At 42.6% G+C, this 23358-nt stretch overlaps 2 protein-coding genes across 3 annotated transcripts in view; one reads left to right on the forward strand and one right to left on the reverse strand.

The window, feature by feature from the left end:
* Positions 1–15006, reverse strand: part of Lyrm4 (LYR motif containing 4) — a 123660-nt gene extending 108654 nt beyond the window's left edge. The window contains exon 1 of the mRNA XM_021180055.2: positions 14542–15006. Within this exon, the coding sequence (XP_021035714.1) occupies positions 14542–14627 (86 nt within the window). The 5' untranslated portion in view covers positions 14628–15006. The remainder of the gene's footprint in view (positions 1–14541) is intronic.
* A 105-nt stretch (positions 15007–15111) lies between these two features.
* Positions 15112–23358, forward strand: part of Fars2 (phenylalanyl-tRNA synthetase 2, mitochondrial) — a 423476-nt gene continuing 415229 nt past the window's right edge. The window contains exon 1 of one of the 2 annotated variants that reach the window (XM_021180052.2): positions 15112–15469. The gene's annotated coding sequence lies outside the window, so the exon portion shown is untranslated. The remainder of the gene's footprint in view (positions 15470–23358) is intronic. The other variant, XM_021180053.2, reaches the window with a different exon arrangement.

Raw genomic sequence — 23358 nt, forward strand, 5'->3', positions numbered from 1 at the left:
GCAACCCTATAGGTGGAACAACAATATGAACTAACCAGTATCCCCAGAGCTCATGTCTCTAGCTGCATATGTAGCAGAAGATGGCCTAGTCGGCCATCACTGGGAAGAGAGGCCCCTTGGTATTGCAAACTTTATATGCCCCAGTACAGGGGAATGCCAGGGCCAAGAAGCAGGAATGGGTGAGTAGGGGAGCAGGGCACAGGGAGGGTATAGGGAACTTTCGGGATGGCATTTGAAATTTGAAATGTATATAAAGAAAATACCTAATAAAAACAAAAAAACCAACACACACACACACACACACACACACACACACACACAAACCCCATTAACACCTCCACCTCCCATGACCAAATTACTATTTTTCCCCACTCATAGTAATGGTAACTAGGTAACATTGAATGGCATTTTAGCTATCTGCCAAAGCACACAATGTACATAATATATCAAATAAAAACTGTACTCTAGACTTCAGATTATTAACATAGACTTAAATCTCCTTGTTGTGCTACAAGACTGGATTCTTTATTCAGTGAGAAAAGAGCTTCTCTCTTTTCAGAGCACATCATGATTTCATGGCCATAGGCAGCCACTGTCACCTTCCAGGAGACTGCAGTCAGCACAGTGAGCTCCCAGGTTTGCTGCCCTATATTGCTCCACTCTTGGGAAGTATCTTAGGTATGGGTAATATGATTTTCAAAGGTCATAACACTGTTTGGACACCGAGGAGCAGGCTTTGTTTAGGCAGAAGCCACAGAAGAAGCCACAGGGTGATGTTACAAAGAAGGCAGTCAGTATGACAAGAAGGGGAGGGGATGGATTTACTACACTGCAAAGAAAATTCTATGTGGAGTTCACGTTGTAAGTGGTAAAGTCTAAGGGAGTTTACTCCTCATTCCCACAAATGTATTTCAACCTCAAGGAAGTTCTGGAGATGGCTCTGTTGAAGAAAAGTCATGTAACCATGAGAACCTGGGTCTAAATCTCAGAACCCATGTAAAAGCTGGTTTGCCTGCAACCCTGTACAGAGCAGTGGAGACACTGGAACCCTGGAGTTTGATGGCTAGCTAATCTTGTCTAACCAGTGAACTCTAGGTTCAGTGACAGACCTTGCCTCAAAACATAAGATCAGAGGGCTGGTGAGATGTTTCAGAGGCTAACAGTGCATGCTATACAGGCATAAGGACCTGTATTTGAATTTCTAGTACCTACATCACCGATAGGCATGAGCATGCACACCTGTAACCCAGCATTGTGGGGTTGCAAACAGGTAGCTGAAATAGAGAATACTATGGTTTGAATGAGAAATATACCATGAAACTGCCTTTCAGACTGCCAGGTAGCCATCTGCTGAGTAGTTGCTCTAGTTGACTAGGGGACCTCATACTACACTCGGTCCCAGACTACTACCACTCAATGATATCCCAGCATTTTAGTCTGTGAGATGATAAAACCATCTCTTCACTTCTTTCTCAGAAAGCACCCAGTTGTTCAACAACCCCGGCCATGTTTGTGTGGAAGATGCTGGCCTTTAAAGAAATAACAGTAAGAGGAAGAGCGGCAATTCCTCTCAGCAATTATACCTGCTTGCTTACTGTAGTCACTAACCCACATAACCAGGCACCATTCTCTCTTGGAGTTGCTCTGGAAGCTGAGTCAAACCTGACACGGTGATTCTGGTGTCAACTGTTCTGTCTTCTTGCAAACCTCATTCCAGGTCTTCTTTGGTTTTTATTTTCTAGATGTTTTCATCTAAAATACTCAGTACAATACTGATTCCTCAGTTAAGAAAAAGCAAATTAAGCTAAGCCGAGAGCAAAATCACCTCCAGGTTTATTTGAGAAAAGGGGTTTCCCTTCCTTCCTTCTTTTTTTCTCTTCCAATGCTAGGGAACTGAACTCAGGGTCTCACATATGCTTAAAAATCAGACCACTATAGCTCCATTCCTGGAAGTCTTACTGAGAATTTAGAACAAAATGAAATAATGGTATAATTCCAGACCGGGTCCAAGGACGTTTACTCCAACATAGCAAATGACAGTGTTAAAGTAAACTAAGGCTACTCAAGATGTACCCTGCAAAGTGAGTCTATCTATATTTATGGTACAGAATTCTTTTCTTATTGGGGAATTTGTGTTTAATGAGACATCAATGATTATGCAAACTCCCACACATAAGATGCATAGGTTAAGTCAACTAGCAAATTTGTGAGTACTTAAAGGAATGTTCAAGGGCTTTATAAACATTCCATATTTTATTCAACCAAATTGACTTGTTTTCTCCCTTAGAAAAGCAAATGATTTAAGTAATTTAATTCAGTGAGAGCAGTGAAGTGAATACAGATCTTTGAAGAACAATAAAATGTTAATTTTATGATCCTATTTATTTGCTATAGTTTTTGTGTGATAGGAAAGAAATTCAAATTTTTACCCAGGGTTAATCTTTAATATTCCAAGTAGTAGAGAAGTAATCTATTAGATTTCTGAATTTTATTAGCAAATTCAACCTTTCTCATATAGACACAAGGCCACCCAGTGAAGGAAATATCTAAGAGCGACTCCAGGAAAAATAAAGAACTTATGATCCTATACAAAGTCAGGAGAAATCCGTATGACTTCCAGTTTAAGCAATGAGTATCTGGACGATGAACAAAACCCAGAAGTTCAAGCTTACTGGGAAGGCACAGTAGGTTAGGCAGGCACAGCATTAGAGTTCATATTTGATTATCTTCAGATGCTTTTAACACCCCAGAAATGCACAGGAGGACCTTGGCAAGATGAGGGTGTGGTTCAGGAGACAAGGATTAACTACAAGGAATCATTAAAACATGTAAGGTTGAAGCAACTGTTACTATGGAGATTTGGGGAGAATGAGGTGAGAGGGGGAAAGACAGAATATTGAGGCCTCCACTGTTAAAGGTAAGAGGCAGGGGAGGAGCAGGGTCAGCAAACTGGGGTGGCCATGAGACAGGGGTTCCTGTTGTCTTGTAAGGGAAGGCCAGAAGGTGACATTATATAAAATGAGGCCAAGACAAAGGTAACATGAGGCTCCTTAAGCCAGTCTGTGGTCGACTGAGGAGGAAGAGACTAGCGAGACAGAGGCTGTAGAGATCATTCCTAGCAGGCATCCCAACAGCATGGGCCACATGTGGTTAGAGGCTCTCAGATAGTAAGGCCGTGCTCCAACAAAACCTGGCTTTCTGCTTCGAGCTTCCTTGGATGCAGCTCCTCTCAACATGCTCACTGGCCCCATAGGGCTAGAACCCAGCACAGGAAGACAGATGTTCTGGAGAGAAGCTCAGCAGCTCAGCAGGAGGATGCTCACACTGGGGGCGCCAGTCAGGCAGAGACTGCGCTGTGCTCCATGCTTTCTTTTCTCCAGTGAGGTAAACAGTCCACTGTTGGCTACACTGCTGCAGAACAAGGCAGGCCTGGCCAGTGTTCCACACGCTCCTCCCCAGCACATTTACATTCCCAGCTTTAGTCTGCTCTTCTATTCCTCTCAGCTAAGATCCGGCCTCTTACCTGTTCACTTCTTGGCCTTCCATTGCAACTACACAATGAAGAAATATTTTTCATTAACACTATTCCCAACTCTTTGCTGGTATTTTGGAATATGGCAATGAAACCAAGCTAATTTATTTTCAATTTATGAAATGGCACCCTTTGTGATAATATTGCCATAGGGTATATATAAACAATTCAAAACATTTACTTAGGAATTCCTATACCAGAAGAACAGCTGGGAGCAATATCTATTAAACTATCAACTACGAAGTGACAGCTTTTAATTATGCTTTACCCTCTCTCTTAAAAAGGTGAAGAGCTGTCTGGCAAGGAGAGATACAGAGCTGAGATGTCCCTGACAACAGTGTACAGGGGTCTGATTCTTCCCACAGATGGAGCTGGGAGCTTCTAGGAGCGCTAATGTGGTCAATATAACTTTTTTTTTTTTTTTTTTTTTTTCCTTTCCGAGACAGGGTTTCTCTGTGTAGCCCTGGCTGTCCTGGAACTCATTTTGTAGACCAGGCTTGCCTCGAACTCAGAAATCCGCCTGCCTCTGCCTCCTGAGTGCTGGGATTAAGGCATGCACCACCAAGGCTGGCAATATAACTCTTTGATCAAGGCCAAGTCAAGGTTAAAAACACAGCTATTTAGGAAATGCTGACAAGTGCTTCAAAGTCAAGGGATAGTAAGCATAATCAACACTCCACATCTGTGTTCAAAGATTCAATCAACTGGTACCAAAATTGTATGAGAAAAACCAAACCAAAATAATCAATCAAACAAATGCAAAATAGTACACAGGGTGAACATGTATACCTTTTTCTTGTTATCTCCTCAATAATACCCCAATTTCCATAGCATTTATGCAATTTGCTATAAAGGTCTTGTGCATTTAGGGATCTTGGTATTAAAGATGGGCCCTATAGCCAGTCAGCCATGGACACACAGAAAGAGATTGAGTGATACTAAACATGGCTCCAGAGAAGGGCTTCTCAAGTTCGCTCTCATCCAGCCAGGGCCATGTCAGTGCATCTCTTTCACAGATAAGCAGATGGAGGAGGCCTCGCACATGGAAAAGACTCAAAGAATAGAGAGCAAGGGAAAAATATTTGAAACACATTTTTCTCTAGGCTGACAAATGAATTTATAGAAGAATTATAAAATGGAAACAGGCTACACTGCAAGGTGTACCTCTTCCCTCTGTTCTAAAAGAGGGGGAAAATTAGACAGAGCCAAAAAAGAAGCATTAGATTCATCCATACTCCCTAAGGAAGGTCAGGGGACAGCGATTCCCTTTGAAGAGGCTGAGGATTAACACTAATTACTATGGAAATGGGACTGGGTGTGACAGCAAGCAGAGCTTAGGACAAGATGCAGCTTCTGCATTTCAGTTTCTAATTAGTTACAAGGAAGCCGACTTTTCCACCCATTACCTTTCAGACCTGTTCTTCTGACCTTTGAAAACTGACCGTGAAACCAACAGCAGCATGTCTTGACAAAATGTGCACCATTAAGACATTGCAAGGACAAGGACTCTTCCCACACCAGACTTTGCTCATCAGCCGAGCTGCCTCAGTGTTTAGGGTATTCTCCCCGACCCCTTGACTTCTACTTTTTACAACAGACAGATTTTCCAGGAAGGGGGCTTGTGCATGCTAAGCACATGCCCTACTACTAAGCTACACTCCAGCACCAGGAAATGATGTCTAAGAAAGTATATTCTGAACACATCTTGTTTCCTGTATTTAGTTTACTTAAAGCACAAACCCTATTAGCCTGACACTTCTGCCCCTCCTTTAGGGGCTGACCAAATCTAAAGGACTCAGGGAAAGGTATGCTGAGGGCAGGCAGGTAGGACTGTTGAGAGAAGGGGAGAGAGACCACTGTCAGGTCATGTCAGTAAGAATACACAAGACTCATTTCCAACCCTAAGCCCTTCCCCTGGGTGAACAGCTCTGTACTGGCTTCAGGCAGAGGACTGAAAATGTCTTATTTTCAGGTACCACAAAGCACCCAGAAAGCCACAGTGACAATGGCAATGTGATTAAATGTGGTGGTATAGGACTGGGGAGATGGTCGGTCAATAATGTGCCTGTTGTGTGAATATGAAGAATTGAGTTTAGATCCCTAGCTGTCACGTGAAAGCCAAATATGGTGGCCTGTGCCTGTAATTCCAGCACTGGGAGTTTTGGTGGTGGATCCCTTGGACTTACTGGCCAACCAGTCTAGCAAAAATAATGAGCTCTAAATTCAGTGAGGGAGAGGAGAGGAGAGGGAAGAGGACAGGGGAGGGGAGAGGAGAGAAGAGAGAGACTGAGACTCAAACACTAAGGTGGTATGAGTGACTTTAATACCAGCATTAGAGAAGGACAAGCAGGTGGATCTCTGTGAGTTCTAGGCAAATCTGGTCTACATAGCAAGTTCCAGGCCAGCTGGAGCTAGATACACAGTGAGACCCCGTCTCAAAACAACAATGACAACATCAAAATAAATGAATAAACATACAAAAATGGAGAGTCTAGAGGAAGACACTCAAAGTTGGCATGCTCACTACAGTCTCAAAGGTGGTATTCTACCAGAAAGGTAGCATTGGGGGAAATAATACGGCAGAAGGTTGCATTGAGTATCTGAAAGTCAGGGACAGCTTCTTAAGAGGAATTCGTAGATTGCTACATCCTGTGTCTGTTCCCCCAAGTAACTGTCTGTGCTGGGGTGGTGGTGACATAGGTCTTGACATCCTAGAACTGCCATCAGACTAGCTAGGGAAATGCGGATAATGCCAGACCACAGCTGATATGTCCCTATGGAGAAGTGCACAGGGCTAGGAATGGACGCTGCTACTGGGCCAGGCTAAGTGGGAGGAGAGTGGGGACGGGAGATCCTCGTCTTAGTTGGGGTTGCTACTGCTCTGATAAAATACCACAGCCATAAGCAAGTTGGGGAGGAAGGGTTTATTTTATCTTACAGTTCTTAGCTGACACTCCATCCACTGAAGGGAGTTAGGGTAGGAACTCAAGACCAAAACCTGGGGGCAGGAGCTGATGCAGAAGGAATGGAGGAACATGCTTATGAGGCTTGCTGAGCCTGTTTTTTGTTTAATAGCACCTAGGACCACCAGTTTAGGAGGGGCACCACCCACAGAGATCTGGCCCGTCTATATTAATCATCAATCAAGACAATGCCCCATAGATTTGCCCACAGGCCAATTTGGTGGGCCATTTGTTTCAACTGAAGTTCTTTCAGATGACTCTAGCTTGGGTCAAGTTGACATAAAACTAACTAGCACAGTCCAGAACAAACAACAGCCTTGTCATAAGCCTGAGAAAAGGCTATGGCTCTGAGCATCCTTAAGTGGGAAGGTGACATGCCACAATGGAGGGGCAGGAGCCCAGGCCTAAGCAGGGAAGGATTTGGGACTTTATCCCAAGAGCAAGGAGAAGACCTAAAGCTGTGACTTTTAGTAAGGAACAGAGTGCAGTGGGAAGTTGCAGAGCTTTCTCTGAAATGGTCTATTAGCAGAATTCTAAATGATGTGCACGGATTGGCTAAGGGGAGCAGGATTATAGTAACTAATATGTGATCACACAAAGACAAAGTCTTCATGAGAACATGCACGGAGTTTGTTAGGACTGAAGAGTAGGAGAGAAGGCAGAGGAGTGAGTGACATGAGAATTTTCCATGAATTAACTTCCAAAAGCTACACACATCCTTTGAAATGAAGGGGAGAAGGATTGGAGTTTTGGGTTCAAATTCAAGTCTCTTCTACTTCTCAAAAGCTCTTAGCGGAAATTATCTGGGGGCTGCACTTTGCTAAGTGTACACAACACAGATGAAGAGGTTGCCAGTGTAGTTTGGAAACCTCACAGCAAGGAGGGCATGCACAGAGGGCTGGATGGCAGCATATGTACACAGCTATGTAGGTGAGAAGTCAGAATGGGCTGGCTGTGGTGAGCCACAGGGAGGGGATGTGCCTGAGAAGGGTCCAGGAAGACTGTAAGCTACTAGGGCTAGGAAGGAGTCCTGCATGAGAGAATGCTCAAGGCAGCTCTGTGTGGCAGGTTTGATGTGGTAGGAGGTGCAGGAATGACTTGCAGACCAAGTCAGATGCAGAGGCTTGCTGCTGTGGACTGAAACTAGCACTGAAGGCTGCTAGTCAAAGGGAGCTCTAGGCTACTGTTCACCCCCTGGGGCTTTTCTTCTTTCCTGGGTCAAGCTCAGGGCCAACAAGCAGATAGAGAAGGCTTCACTAGGTCCTTCAGTAGTCAAGCCTGGAGGCCCAGCACAGTGCTGCAATAGCTCTATCTGCTCCATCAGGGGAGAGGGTCAGGCCAGCACTTGGGAGGCAGAGGCAGGCAGATTTCTGAGTTTGAGGCCAGCCTGGTCTACAAAATGAGTTCCAGGACAGCCAGGGCTATACAGAGAAACCCTGCCTCGAAAAACAAAACAAAAGAGAGAGAGAGAGAGGGGACTGGACAAGACAGCATCAGTCTGCCTCCAACCTGTCTAGAAGGGAATACTTCCTTATTTAATTTTGCATTTGTTTAGTCAAAGGTAAAGATAAGAGAGACGAGACAGTTCGACCTACAGAAATGTTTTTTGGTAAACCAGGATGATTCTTAGCCATCGGATGTGGGGAGAGATAATTATTTAAGGAAAATGGTGGTATGGATAAATAGGAAAAAAAATGAAGTCATTAAATGAGTACAGTGAAGACGTTCAACAGTTATAATGAACTGATAACATAAGTTGATAATAAACCAGGCTAAAGGGAGGATTAAACATATTTCAAAAATTACCCCAGGAACAAAAGACTACATATAAGGGTAATACATTAACAACATTGAGTGTGGCAGCAACCATTAATTAAATACAACAAATAATTACCCTGAGATCGGATCAATCAAATCAATGAGAGCTGGTGAACATTAACAGGCAAATTTATAACACTAACACATACAAGACATAATTAGAGAAAGAACAGTGAGAGAAGGTAGAATGGGCTGAAATGTATGGCACAGACTAGCCTTCCTGCTTAGTGATGCTTGTATGGTGCTATTGATGAGGATGGTGAGAGGCACTCGGTTTTCTATTATTTTGTTTCAGCTATTTTTAAACAGAACAGCTTGTAAACAAAGAGCATCACTCAGGTACAATGAAGAATACTTTTAAGTCACTTTACAAGCATCCTAGTTACTTGAAGTAGCATTTTGTAGCCTTTTGCTCTTTATTCTCTACCTCCATTTTCTCTTTGTTTTGATTATTTTGTTGTATTACTTTAAAAATGCTAAGTTGAATAATAAATAGACTAAATACAATGGGAAATACTTTCAAGGCAAACAAACAAACAAAACAAGTAAAACCCCAGCAAGGACACACAGCTTCACTCCTCCTGCCTTCACTTGTTAAGTGCTGAAATTGCAAGGAAGTCACACTGTTTCCTTCAGCCCTTTTAAAATGTTGTGCTAGGTATCAAAACCAGAGTGCTGTGTGTGTCAGGCAAAATTTTACCAACTAAGCTACATCTCCAGCTCTGTGTCCCATACTTTCAAATTATTTTCTTTTTATCCCCTAAATTAAGGGTGAATGTGATTTTCTCAAAGTATTTTTCAAAATCATTGACCAATATGACAAAAATTAACAACTGTAAGAGAAAAAAAACCCCACTGGCTTTTGAAACTGTAGCCACAGTTAGAGATGATAATTAATCTTTCCCAAGTTTCAGCAATCATCTTTCAGTACACCTGAGTTGCCTCCAGTTGTCCGTGGGTGCCACAGACAGCACCAGCAGGAGCTTTCTTCCTAAGGCAGTGCCACAGGCTATGCATGAGCACAAGTGCATGGACTCCGAAGAGTAAAGCAAAATCTGCAAGGAACTTTAATAAATCTAATGAAGCAATCGCTTTCTCTTAAAAACGTTTCTTTTGTATGTCTTCCGATAGAAAAGTAGTTTTCACCAAGATGTATAATTTGATCAGTGTTTCACAGTAAAATTCTTAATTGGCTGCTTAAAAGGGAATCTTATGTCTTCTCCAGTAGGTCATGATTTATATAAGTCTTAAAGCATTATTTCAAGTCTTAATGTGAGGGGAAAGGGTTTCCCCTTTTAAGCTGAAGGGAAAGTAATCCCTAACACTCTTTAAGACCATACAAAAGGCTGTAACCCAGGGTAGAATGGGAGCTCTTCATAGGTGGAGGCGGAGTCTGGTCCTTAGTACCCAGAGAAGGAAGCAAGCAAGAACACACAGTGAGCAGGACACTCACTGACCTGATGGTGTGACTGGGCAGGTAGGCTCTGGGGAGCTCTAATTCAGTCAAGTGGGAAGAGGTGAAAAAAAATCAGCAGGAGGCTATAGTCTGACAAGAGCCAAAATGGTCCTTGGAGGACTGACGATACCTTTATAGAAATGATGGGCACTGCAGGGTACATTAGTTTCTAAGTAAGAAATGATATGATTGAGATAAAAATGGAGCTGAGTTATGCCCAGAGGGTTGAAATGAGAGTCTCAATGTTATTTAAGCATATTTTTACAGCAGTATTATAAGTAGCAGCCAAATCACCATTAGAAGTGTTCCCTGAAAACCACTATACACTGTATACTAAGGTACATGTTTCCTGTTAGGTTTTGCTAGTTTCTGAAGTGGTCCTTATTTATTCATAACCATATCACAATCTTTTCATGGCAGGGCTATCCTATGTTAGGATTCTATGTACTCCCAGGCTCTATGCAGTTACACACACATCACAACACAGACAGAGACAGACAGACAGACAGACACACAAAGAATGAATGAATGAATGAATGAATGTGTGTGTATGTCTAGGAGCTGTTAGAGATTTCTGTTTGTTCTAAGGGGGAAGACTCTTTGACATCAAGACTGTCTTCTTTAGCATCTTTTGAGTGTGCGTAAATGCAGGCCAGAGGCTGATGCTACAGGGTCTCCTTCAGTTCTTTCCCCCATTTTTTCAAACAGCCTCTCTCACTGGACCTGGAGCTCACCAACTAGCCAGATTTGTACTAGCCAGTGCACTCTAGGGAACCTCTTCTGTCTACCTCACCAGTGTGTGGATCATAGGCTTGCGCCACTCTGTCTGACATTTTTCCTGGGTGTTTATGATCTGAGCCCAGAACCTCATGCTCTCACAGTACTTTACCCACTGAACCACTTCTCCATCCTTGTTTTAGAAAATAAAAGGTTCTGTTTGGTATTAATATGATTCCTGACAGGCTCATGCCAATTCACTCTGGGGTTCATGGTCAGTGGGCATCTGGATAGAGGAGACAGAGAACCATTCCTGTATCTATTAATAAAATTCAGGGGGCAGGGGTCACGATTGGCAGAGAGATGGTGTCAGTCCGTGGGGCTGTGCCAGTAGTGAAGACACATGCTCCATTAATAAGGTCCCCCGACAAAAGAGTCAGTCCTAAATGTACTGCCTCAGAAGCTTGAGGTTAGCGAGGCTACCCTCTCAATCCTCTATAATTTCATACATTCTAAAGAAAGTATATTCCCAGATTTTTTGATGCATCAGGGGCCACCACACATGCAGAAATATGAAGAGCTATCTCAGAAATTCATAAGGAAAACTATGTTTTAAGAAGAAATAGAATTTATCCAATGTTAAGGTCCGGAATGATCACTGTGGTTGCTGTTTCTCATCAGATCAAAGTATCATTGTTACAGTACAGGTCTTCCCACAATGAAAAATGAAATATTGTCTATTAAACAACCTTAATAAATATTCTGTAAAAGGAATGGAGTATAAACTCTAGATGGCCACTTGTATCTCTTCCTGTATGTAGCTAGGTCAGCTTCTCCTCCTGCTGACTGATTACACTTATTGAAGTCTACAATTTCAAATGTTAAACATAAGGAAGTTCAGTACAGAGCATGCCGGGGGCTCACCCAGGGCTACGTGGACATGGTGGTTCAGGCTGTTCCAGGGCTGGCGTGCAGACTGTGATGACTTGCTTCTATTGCTTCTACAGGATGCCCTGGGCTCACTTGGGGGACATTCCCAAAGTGAGAGAAAAAATCTCTCCAGATTCGCTCTTTCTTTACTGTTTCAGTCGTTAATGGCAGGGCTTCCATGTTTCCCCTTTCCTGGGTCTTAGGTTTTACCTTACCTACACTATGGATTCCCTTTGCTTCCCCACCCCCCCCCTAATTTGGTACCTATGGTGGTTTGAATGAGATTGGCCTCCATAGGCTCATCTATTTGTTGAATACTTAGTCATCAGAGAGTAGAACTTTTTGAAAGAATTAGAAGGATCAGGAGGAGTGGCTTTGTTGGAGGATGTGTGTCTTGGGGTTTTAAGAGGCAGGCCCTGTCTGTCTGTCTGTCTGTCTCTCCCACCTGGAGACCTGGATGTAGAACTCCCAGCTCCTTCTCTAGCACCATGTCTGCATGCATGCTGCCATGCTCCTTACCATGCTGATAATGAACTAATCCTCTGAAACTGAAAGTCAGCCCCAATTAAATGCCTTCTTTTATAAGACTTGCCTTGGTTGTGGTGTCTCTTCACAGAAATAGAACAGTGACTAAGACAGCAACCAATCATCAGAGTCGTAACACTCTCCTTTACCTATTTCCCAAAAGTCTGTTTTCTATGTCCTCTAGTTTATCCTCTGCACCACTATAAGCAGCTCCCTCTGACATCTTTACTTCTAGCTTGAGATTCTTTTATCTTGCTGTCCAAAGGACCTTACCTAATCCTCAGAACTGGTTGTCACCTGACACTTGAAACCACAATAGGGTGGCTTGGCTGCCTGTTATCCAAGAATGAAATCTAGATTCCACAGCAGAGACTACATACTCTGGCATATGTGGCTCTTCCCACCTTCTTGTTGCAGGCTTAGTTTCTCTGGTGCTTAGTTTCGATTCATGAAAAATAGTCCATCACAAAGAAGTGCTCAATCAACTGTGTTGGGTTGACAAAGGAGGGACAGGGCTGTATTTGAATTCTATAGGGTATTTGTAAAGGCAGTCTTATTTTATACAACACTAGTTTTATTTTCATGGGACATAATGCTGGCAGGGTTCACAGGGTTTTGATACATGATATCTGGAAAAAGTGAGCACCTGATTCCTGTGGAAAATACACCTGTGTGAAGCACAGACTACTCTCTGATTGCCTGTCAGCCTACAGCTGCTTGTGTTGAAGCTCATTCTCAATGTTCTGTGAGGCACAGCCTATGTTTCTGCATTGGCTCTTAAGTCACTGCCAGATGGGAGTTTAGGATGAAAGGGCCCCTCAGAGGCTGTGTAGTCCAGTGAATTAGTTTCATCATCAAGAAAACTAAATCCTTGAGGCCCAGTAACTCTAAAGTTGCATATTCTGTTAGGGCTGCTACCTGTGTTTTACATAACTTGTTTCCAGATGGGCCCCCTAGTGTGAACCTCTGCTTAGTCTTTGTTTATTCAGTCCATTTTTATTCTTGAGACAGACATCTTCTAGACTGTAAGGAACACTCCAAGCATTTACTTCCACATTTCCTGTCTTCCATCAATAGTAAGTAATAACAGGTATTTGTGGAAACTCCTATCAGGAGGTTTAGTGTTTATGCCCCCTCTTCTCCAAAGCCAATGTCATCACATAAAATCAAAACCTATGTTCGGCTGGGTATGAGCTCACTTGTTCAACCTATGTGCTATTCTCAGTTGATATGACAACTGTTATTTTCTCAGCAGGTTTCTGAAATATGAATTAACTGCTGGGGAAGTTGGTGCATCTGTTCACAGACTAAAGTAGTGCGTAGCTGGAAGGGCAGCTCAATCCCTAGAGAAGGGTGCACCTAGAACCAGGTCTGTTTCAGGAGTTAACTGCCAAGACACCCAGCCCATGCCTAGGCAGCACTGTGAAGGACAGTTTGTTAAGTAATTGAAAGACTTGGGAAATAAATGAAAATAAGCAAACTGTTTGGAGAAAATGAGCTGGTTTCATCAGATTCTTGTTCTTAGGAGTATGGTTCAATCTCAAAGGATTCAGGTAATTAATCAATAAGACACCAAATCTCAGAAAAACCCTAAAACTCTACAGAAATGTTGGGTCAGAAGCAGAAACTGTGAAGGTGGAGGTTCTGAGGTAGAGATTTTGTGTGTGTGTGTGTGTGTGTTGTTTTGGTTTTTTTGAGACTAGGTTTCTCTGTGTAGTTCATGGCGGCCTCCATTTCAGCGCTCTGGCTGCCTGTGCCTTCCCAGTGCTGGGGTTAAAGGTGTGCACCACTACCATGTGGCAAGGAAGTATAAGGGACTCATACAAGTAGGGGAATAGGCCAAGCATGGAAAAAAACGGGGCCGAGTTAAAAATGTAAGTTTTAGTGCATTTAAGTGAGGTGCACGCATAGTAACTCATTAACATACATTTTTGTGGTTATGTATATCTTAAAATAAATTTAAGCTTTAAATGTTTTTGAAGAATTGATGCTCCTGTCCTCTTGTTATAGGTCCTAGACTCTAGGATCTAGCAGGAAGATTTCGGAGAGGCAGGATAAACTAAGAATTCAGTTTTTAAAGGCTTAGCAACTCATTTTACCTTTAACATGTATATGTAGCCCCTTTCCACCATCCTTTAACAAGAACGTATCTGATACTTGGAACCAACGTCACGAATTAAAACACTAGTGAAATGAAAGGGAGCCCTAGAGCAAGCCTTCAGTTTTGTGGCCACGTGGTCTGGACTGCCTGCTTCCACTCTTGTAATCTCAAGGCAAGATTTAGGTATGCCCTAAGTTTCCTTGTCCTAGCTTCTCACTGGTAGCTTCGCGTTCATCACTTTGTACCGTAGAAAACCGACACTGATTAATGGTCCTAAAGCCCCTATGTGGGTGTCAGTTCAGGGAAGGTATCCCAGCATTTGGAGGGCAAGTCCTTGGCTCCTCCCCTCCAGGGCTCTGAGGGTCACACCTGGGGGTGGACAGTTGCACGTGCGCGTCATGGGAGTGGAGCCTGTCACTTTCACAGGTTGTGGCAGCCTGATCCGCGACCCCCGCTGATAGAGCTGGGCACCCGATTCCCGGCCCTCCCCCCGGGTCACCTGTAATTGTAGGCGCTGAAATGCTTGCTCTCTCTCATCATCGCCCGGTACAGATCTAAAACTTGTGCGCGGCTGGAGGCTGCCATGTTGGAAATAAACAAAACCAAACAAACCAAAAAACACCCTAACAACAAAACCAAACAGGTCCTTCTTCGTAGAAGCCCCAAGTTTAACTGAACCCAAATGTCAAACGATGCAAAAAAAAAAAAAAAAAAAAAGCACGCTGGAAGGCAGGAGAAGAGAGGCTCCGCCTGGCTCGCGTGCGGCCTGGCTCGCGACCCGCGCGAGAGGTGACGCCGCAGGCAGGGCGGCGGGCAGCTAAGGGGTGGCGCCCGTGTCCTGGAGGCTCCGCGTTCCTCACAGGCTGCCCGGGCGGCAGGAGGCCGAGCTGTCCAGCCCCAGGCTCGCTCCTCGGGAGGACAGTCGTGGGCTCGAACACCGCGGCTCAAAGCCTCCTCCGCCTTTCGAACCGCCCGGGGGCGTGGCCGAGACCCGGGTGTCTCCGGACACCACGCCCCCTACACCTGCCCAGGCCCCGTTGCCTGGGTTACGAGGCGCGCTCCCCAGCCCCGCCCCTGCCCGGCTCGGCTGTCTTTGGCGCTGCCTGACCTGCTGTGCACGAAAACGAGGGTGACTTTGCTTTGGATCCGTCTGGTTAGCAGCCTGAGTTTATCAGTGTCATCGTGGCTGGGGGACGCAGCGCCAGTGGTGCGGAGGTAAATAGCTGGCGACTTCCAGGCGCACCGGCTTGTCTTCGGGCGAGCGGCTCAAGGGACCTAGGGCCCTGGTCTCTTCCCGTCAAGATGGCGGCGCCCAGCGCGCACAGCGTCTCGGTAGCCAGAGGTTAAGCGCAGTGACGGCCGAGTGAGTGTGTGGCCGCCTTGCGGACTTCGAAACGCCCGCGTTTGGTTTCCCCGGCATATGCTGGGTGAGTGCTGGCCTTGCTGCAGAGTAGAGGTGTCAGGTCGCCGACTGTTGTGCACTTTGCATTCGGCTGTGACTTCCATTTCCGGGATCTTCACTGTGGGGCTACACTATTTTTTATTTGTTTACTATTTTTTCTTTCTCTTTTTTCCTGTTTTTGAGACGGGGTCTCGTTTTGTAGTCCTGACTGCCCTTGAGCTCTTGGTCGCAGATTTCCCGGTGCTGGGATTAAAAGCGTGGGACACCATGCACTACTATTTTTGTTAAGAGCACAGTTTTGTAGTGTGTAAACATAAAGAAACAAACAAACAAGCTAAAAGTCTCGACTTTAGATGTCTTGATTAATTAGGGATCCCTTAGGACTTTAGGGGATTTCCTAGACATCATTTCAGACCCAAGGCAAAAAGAGGGTTTTTCTCAGCTTTTAGCTATCACGGACCAGCTTACTAAAGTACTTAAGATTTTGTGTTGTTCCTTGATCTTAGGACTGTTTTGAAGAGAAGGTTCGAATAATTCTGGTTCTTGTGTTTGTAACTCACTCGTTAGTTTTGGAATATTGTTTTATATTAAGCTGGTGCAATGAGCCACTACTTGCAAATTCTCTGTCCCTAAACACAGCAAAGAGTCATTTTAAGGATAAGACGGAAGTCAACTTACCATGCCTTATCATTTGTTTAGGTGTATCAAGCTTTCATTCTCTATTCGAAACAACTTGTGTTTTTCTGGATCACATGTTTGCAACCTCTCGTCCTTGAATCTAAGTATACCTACTTGTCATGATGTAGTGACAATCAAAGGTATTGACGATACAGTGCTTTTATAAAAACACTCTTAAGCCCCTGTTTGATTCTTGTCTTAGTCAACATAGATTTTTAAATTTCAAATTTAATTTTTAAATAAATGGAACAGAACTTGCCTTTTGTTCCCTTTCTGTTTGTTTGGTCAGGTCACTGACTCAAGTTTAGTGGGATCCATTAATATTTTGAGTTTTACTTGCAACTTTTTAAATGGCAGACATCTGTAAAGTAGGTTTTTCCCATTGTTGCAGAGTCAGAACAGAGCTGTGGTCTCTTGAGGTAATAGAATATTGATTGCTATTGATATAAAGTATAATGCCCCAGGAAAACCTACACATTACAAGTTACAGATAGACAAAATTACCAGAATGAGAAGGAAAAAAGTTTTAAATTACTTTGATTAGTCATAAAAGAGTTGGGAATATGTTTTAAATGTATTTTACTTTCATCTTGAAAGTGAAATTAGGATAATTACTGTATGCAGTTGATGCCTAATTACAAAGGAGGTAATTACTCATGTGTACAGTAATGTATCTACCTGGCTTATCTTTGTGTGATCAAATGCAGCTCATAGAATATGCAGAGTTAAAATAGTTTGGGCAGTAGCTCTGTCAGTTAAAGAGCAGTTGAGATTAGGAAACTGATAGCTTCTTAGTGTTGGGGGAAATTAGTCAGGCTATGGATTTGGACTTTGTACTAGCAATGAATACAATCAACTAATCTAATGTAGAGTTAAATCACAGTAATTAAACATTTTTCAAGAGGTCCTATAACCATTTCAATAGCCAACTTGTAAGCTATTGAGTAGATGATTATGTTGCTGCCAATGACATTTTCTGTAAAGGCTTCCAGATCACATTGTTGTGAAGATTCTAGCACCTACTTTGTTTGGTTTTGGATTTGTTGCCTGATTCTCATGCCATTTTGTTTTTCTTTGTTCAAATCAATTGCTGTAACGTGGCATTAGTTAATGCTATTCCAAGTCTCTCCCTCTGCCCCCTTTCTTTTCTTTCTTGGCTGTTTTGGTACTTGCTCTGTAGATCACTGGCCTTGAACTGAGAGGTCCACCTGCTCCTGCCTCCTGGTAGCGTTCCCCTGTCACTGGATATTGCCAGGGTAGAGAAACATTGAGTCCTGAGAATTCGGGCCTGTTAAGGTAGCGGTTGTGTTTGGGTTGGCTCTGAAGATTCAGATTCAAGCTGGGCCTTGAGAGCGGAGGCTTTGGATGCATGGGCGTGGAAGTGCCTTCTTAGAAGAGGAAGCATTCCTTTTATCTGGGGGAGAGTGGAAGGGAGACTCTCCTGAGGCTAGAGAGAATAATATAACTGTAGCTTAAAGACTATGGTGGGGAGTGGATTCTTTCCAGGGCTGGGGGTAAGGCCATGCATGGAGAAGAAACCAAGTGATCTGAACCCTCATGTGATCTCAGACAATGATTCCACAAGCTGAGAGGGTACAGCTTGTCCCCTAAGGAAAGCCAAGCTGGGATAGTAGATGATTTAGCCAGGATCAGACAGTTGAAAATGGGCTGCCTTGTGGCTGTTAGCTGAGGATGTATTCTGTCTAGCTGCACTGCTTGCTCTCATACTTCATACATATGGTCTTCTGTGCCAGCTCCAGGAATTTGAAATTGATTCCTCCTCTCCCCTTCTTGCTCTCTCTGTCTATCTTGTGTTTTTTTCTGTCTTTGTCGGTCTCTCTCTGTCTCTCTCTCTTTTGTTTTCCTGAGACAGGGTTTCTCTGTGTAGCTTGGCTGACCTGGAACTCACTCTGTAAATCAACCAGGCTGGCCTTGAACTCAGGGACCTACTTGCCTCTGCCTTCCAAGTGCTGGGGTTAGATCTGCATTATTCTCTGCCTGTCTCTCTGTCTCTCTCTCTCCTCTCTCTCAGTTGTTTGCATTTACTGTTTGTGTGCTGTGGTGTACATCTGGAGGTTAGAGGAGAACTTGAGAAAGTTGGTTCTCTCTTTCTACCATGAAGGGCCCAGGCTTGATCCTAGGTTGTCAGGCTTGGCAGCAGCAGGCTCTTTTTTTTTTTTTTTTCTATAATGGTAAATTTTAGTCACATTGGAATTTTAGTTTGGTTATATCTGCACATACTTGTAAAACTAACTCCTCCGTAAAGTAAATCCTCTAAGTACTAAGTGAAACTCTGACGTGTTTTTGCACTTTTTCTTTTTTTATGGTATTAGTTACACTTCAAGAGAAAAGTGGGTTTAGTGTGTCTCTGTGTGTGTCTGTCTGTGTGTGAGAGGAGAAGGGGGAGGGGGAGGGAGGGGGAGGAGGGAATTTCTATAGAGCATCTGTGGGGGAAGGGGGAAGAGAGAGGGGGAGGGGAGGAGGAGTGGGAGAGAGAGAATTTCTATAGAGCATCTTTTCAAACAGACTTAAGGGAATCTTTACTCTTTAGTGGTTAGGTTCTTCAGCTTCTGGGCAACAATGATGAAATTTCCAGCCAGTTGTCCAGAATTTTTATTTCTTTTTTTGTTGTTGTTGTTGTTTTGTTTTTTCGAGACAGGGTTTCTCTGTGTAGCCTCGGCTGTCCTGGAACTCACTGTGTAGACCAGGCTGGCCTTGAACTCAGAAATCCACCTGCCTCTGCCTCCCAAGTGCTGGGACTAAAGTCATGTGCCACCATGCCTGGCTTGAATTTTTACTTCTTTAAACCAAATATTTTCTCCTTTTGGAAAGACAGCATATTTTCTTTTCCAAAGTTACCATTAACATGAGAATTCTTTGACAGGCTTAATATTCTGTTACAAAGTATCATCATGTTTTTATTACTACATGTGAAGGGTAACTATTATTATTTATTTATTTATTTTTGTTTCTTGTATATGAGAATGATGCTCTAATCAAGTTAGCATAATAAAGTATAATAGCTGTTAACTTATCTGGCTTATTTTCTCTTATTTGAGCTTTGCTAGTCAGTTTACTAGCATCCCATTTTAGTAATTTTTCTAAAGATGAATTTGAACTTGTGATTGACTCTTTAGAATGAGGACTAAGAGTGTTCACTTCTTGTTTTTGCCTGTCAGTCGGTTGTTTACTGAAAACACTCGAGCATTGTGTGCTGACTTTGTTAATGTTTGTTAATGTCAGTGGAGAAATCCTACCTCAGAGTCTTAGTGTACTTGACACTTAGTGCTCTGCATTATTTCTACTTCTGTGGATCAAAACCTGGGTGTTCAAGGCAAGCACTCCCCCACTGAACTATCCCTTTAGCCTGTAGGTCTGTGATATCACAATAACTGATTTCTCAGTAGGATAGTACGTGTTTGCAATTATGCTGGAGACTCTGATTAGCCTGAGTCCATGCATAGAGTTCATGCATGCTGTCTGTGCCATCACAGTGAATACTTCTATGTGATTTAATATTTCATAACTTATTAGCCAAAACATTTATTTGTTGAGCATAATAGCAACAATTTAAGCTTGGTAAACTTGTTATGTGTGTGCTCTTGTTAGCTTGAATTAACTAATAATGTTTAAGAGTAATAAGAGCCGTTGGTGAAATGGATTACAGTAATATTGGCAGACACTACTACGGAGTTAGGTTTAGTTAATGAGGATAACTTTATTGGGAACATTATCTTTATAGTAATTCTTGGAGGAACGTAAGTTAAGAAGTAGTGCTATTGGAGAAAGCTTAGCATGTAGCACACTCTTTTTGAAGTTTTTGAGGCAAAGATTCCATGTGCCAGTGTTCTGTCACTTAAACAGTATACATGAAACAATCTAATGATAAAGAGGAGAGGTTTATTTTGCCTCATGACTGCTTTAAGTCTATGGAGGCATATCATATAGCATGAGTGCCTTAGGGTTATTATTGCTGTGATGAAACACCATGACCAAAGCACCTTGGAGAGGAAAGGGTTTATTTTTTAGCCTTTGCTTCTACATCCCTGTTCATCATTGAAGGAAACCAGTACAGGAAGTCAAACGGCAGGAACCCAGAGGCAGGAACAGAAGCAGAGGTCGTGGAGGCGTGTTGCTTACTGGCTTGCTCCTCCTGGCTTGTACAGCCTGCTTTTTCATATATACCTGGGCAACCTGCCAGAGGGTTGGCATCACACTTCTAGAGCTTGCCTGGGGGGCTATCCAGCCTGACCTTTGATGCCCTTCTGCTGTGAACCACTGAGAAGAGTTCTCAAGTGCTCAGTTGTAGTGTTTTCTCATCTGTTTCTGTGTCATTGAGAGAGATGTTTGGAGATAAAATGTTTGTTGCAGGGTCAGTCTGTGGTATGATATATATAATTTTTATTACACTGTAGACTATGATTTCTATGATCCTGTGTTTCTCTGGTACACGGCAGCACTTCAGGATGTAGTCTGAACTCTCAGCAATGACTGCAATCCCTGGCCAGTTCTCCAGCCTGCTCCATCCATTACTATTTTCATATGTGCTTTTCTAGTTCTTTTGAACGTCTTTCCCTTCTGGCCCATACCTAGGCCAGCTACCTTGAATGCTCTTCCTTCTAATCATAGTTAAGAAATTACTATGTGAATGTACCTTCTTTAATTGAAGCAGATCTCCCACTTTGATGTGCCTCAGAATTGTGAAGTGCCTTTTCAACTGAGAGTGTCAGGACTCATCATAGACAGCAGAGTCAAGCAGATTCACACCTTTTTAGTAGTTTTGTTGATTCATGTTGTGACATGAGAGTTCAGAGTCCAATAGAAGTCCAGATGGTTTGAGTGACTTTGCTAAAGACCTGGTTTTGTTCTTTTTCCTAAGAAGTCTTCTCTGTGTTACTTAATCCTCAAGGTTCAGCCTATCTTGGTTTTTACCACTAATACTTGTTGGGTGCTTGTTTCTAGAACCTGGGAAGAGGAGCAGAGCTTCTAGAGAAGGGGTGCCAGTCCATTCTTGTCATCCATTGTCCCCATCCATGCTCATCTGTCTTTGAGGCAATATGATGTCAGGAACAGGGTTATAATTATTTAGTTTGAATCACCTGCCTGACTTTTAGAGCCAGATGGGCACAGATATTTTCAGTGGGTAAGCATGAAAGTTGGGATATGAGTATGTTGGTGTTGGCTACACCCACAGAAATGCAGGTAGTGAAGACAAGGAGGGAGGCGTTGTTTATTGTAGAGAGCCACAAAATTTACTTAGAGTAGTCTTGGCAGAGTTGCATGCTTCTTTATGTAGTTATTCAATTAATATCGATCTTGGATATTAGGCTGAAGATCTGAGGATAGGTACTGTCTCTGATTATCATCCTTCCCCAATACTTTATATTTAGCTTTGCACATAGTGTTTGATTAATGAACATCAGTGGTTGAATGAACTAATTCATCTGAACTCTTAAGTGGCTCACCTGTGAAAATTAGCAGATGAGTCCATCATACTGTTAGTTGGCTGTGAATTTGGCAGAATTTAACTGCTTCCTCCTGACCATTGCCTGGGTCCTAAAAATGAATGGTTTTAGGCAGTCATAGTAATTCAACTCCCCACCCTATCAAGTCACCTACTTCCTCCAGCTTGCCCCCATCTCTCTTTTTTTAAATTAATTAATTAATTTGTTATTTATTTTTTAATTTGATATTTTCTTTATTTACATTTCAAATGTTATCCCCTTTCCTAGTTTCCTCTCAGAAAATCCCCTTTCCCCTACCCCCTACCCCTGCTCCCCAACCCACTCACTCCCGACTCCTGGCCCTGGCCTTCCCATATACTGGGGCCTAGAACCTTCACAAGATCAAGGACTTCTCCTCCCATTAATGGCCGACTAAGATTTCCAAGTGCCCCAAACAGCACCACTAGTTGTGGACCAGCTATCCCAAGCTATAAGCCTATGGGGGAACATTTTACTCTCAAACCATAACAGTGTTATACATAAATTTGTTATCAATAAACTTGAGTGTTCTTGCTTCAGCTTTTTAAAGTTTTGATTTAGAATTTATTGCTACATATTTTGAGGTTGTTTTTGCTACTTAGGAAGTTTTAGGATATTTTCATGTATTTGTTTTGTAGAAATCTGTTATGTATAAATATGGATTAAGATTCTTTTCCCTTAAGAATGTATACAAAAGCCTCTCTAGAATAATCACTCATCTCTCACAGTCTTCACTTGATTCAGGATCACTTAGATTAAATGTCATGTGTTGAGTGACTGTTACCGGGTTGTAATTTAAGTCACACCCTCATGGTTTCATTATGTCTTCTAACACATGATTCTTTCCCTTAGCTTTATGACTTAAAATTATATGTCTGTATAATGATAGGTTATTAGTGTCACAAAGACTTGCTGAAGAATCCTGATATTTACTGCTAATAAGCCGGAAGCTTTGCAGTGCTGAATATCTGTGCCTTGGACGCTAGGAGTTTATTAAAGGGGTGGGCATGCAGATGACTTTGCAAGGTACAGAGGTGACTTTAATGGGTTTCAGTTACCCACAGAATTTTATGGGTAACTGAAAGTTTTATTGATGTTTAAAATAATACATTGGCCATAAGACTAGTTGCAAAGGTGTTTGAGGATCAAATGGTTGGGCAAACAGTTATTGCATACAAATCCTTACGCTCTAACAGTGTCTTGTGATAGGTAGTTCTTGTTACCAAGCATATGGCCTTAAGGATCCTGACCTTCAAAAACCTTCCAGCTTTATTAATTTTGTTTTTTTGGCAGGGTTGGACACAAGCAACTCTATTTTGAACCTATCTAGTCTTATATTAGTTAAGTGTTGATTTCTTATATAAGTATGTTAATCCCAGGACAGAAGGCCATGTCTATTTTGCTCATCACTGTAATCATAACATAGATGTTCAGTAATCATTTGGTGAATGAGTGAAGAAAAGAGTCCTCAAGTCTTTAGATTCTATGTCTTTTGTCTGTGTCTTTTGTAGGTAACATGTGCTGTTTCTCTGTGTCATAGAGTTTGTTCACTGCCCCTTGTTGGTCAGGGTTTGGGTGTAGATTTTATTGTCTCTGAGTGTATTAATGGGGCAAGCATCATGTTCTTTTAGAAGAATAGTGCATATTTTTAAGTACTTTTTACTCTGCTACTTTATTCTTAAATTTGTGCTATCTTTCAACCTGCTTTATTGGCACGATTTTAGTAATTTTGAGTGAAGTGTCTGGTTAATAA

Source organism: Mus caroli, chromosome 13 (genome assembly GCF_900094665.2).
Source record: "Mus caroli chromosome 13, CAROLI_EIJ_v1.1, whole genome shotgun sequence".
In the NCBI taxonomy this organism is placed as follows: domain Eukaryota; kingdom Metazoa; phylum Chordata; class Mammalia; order Rodentia; family Muridae; genus Mus; species Mus caroli.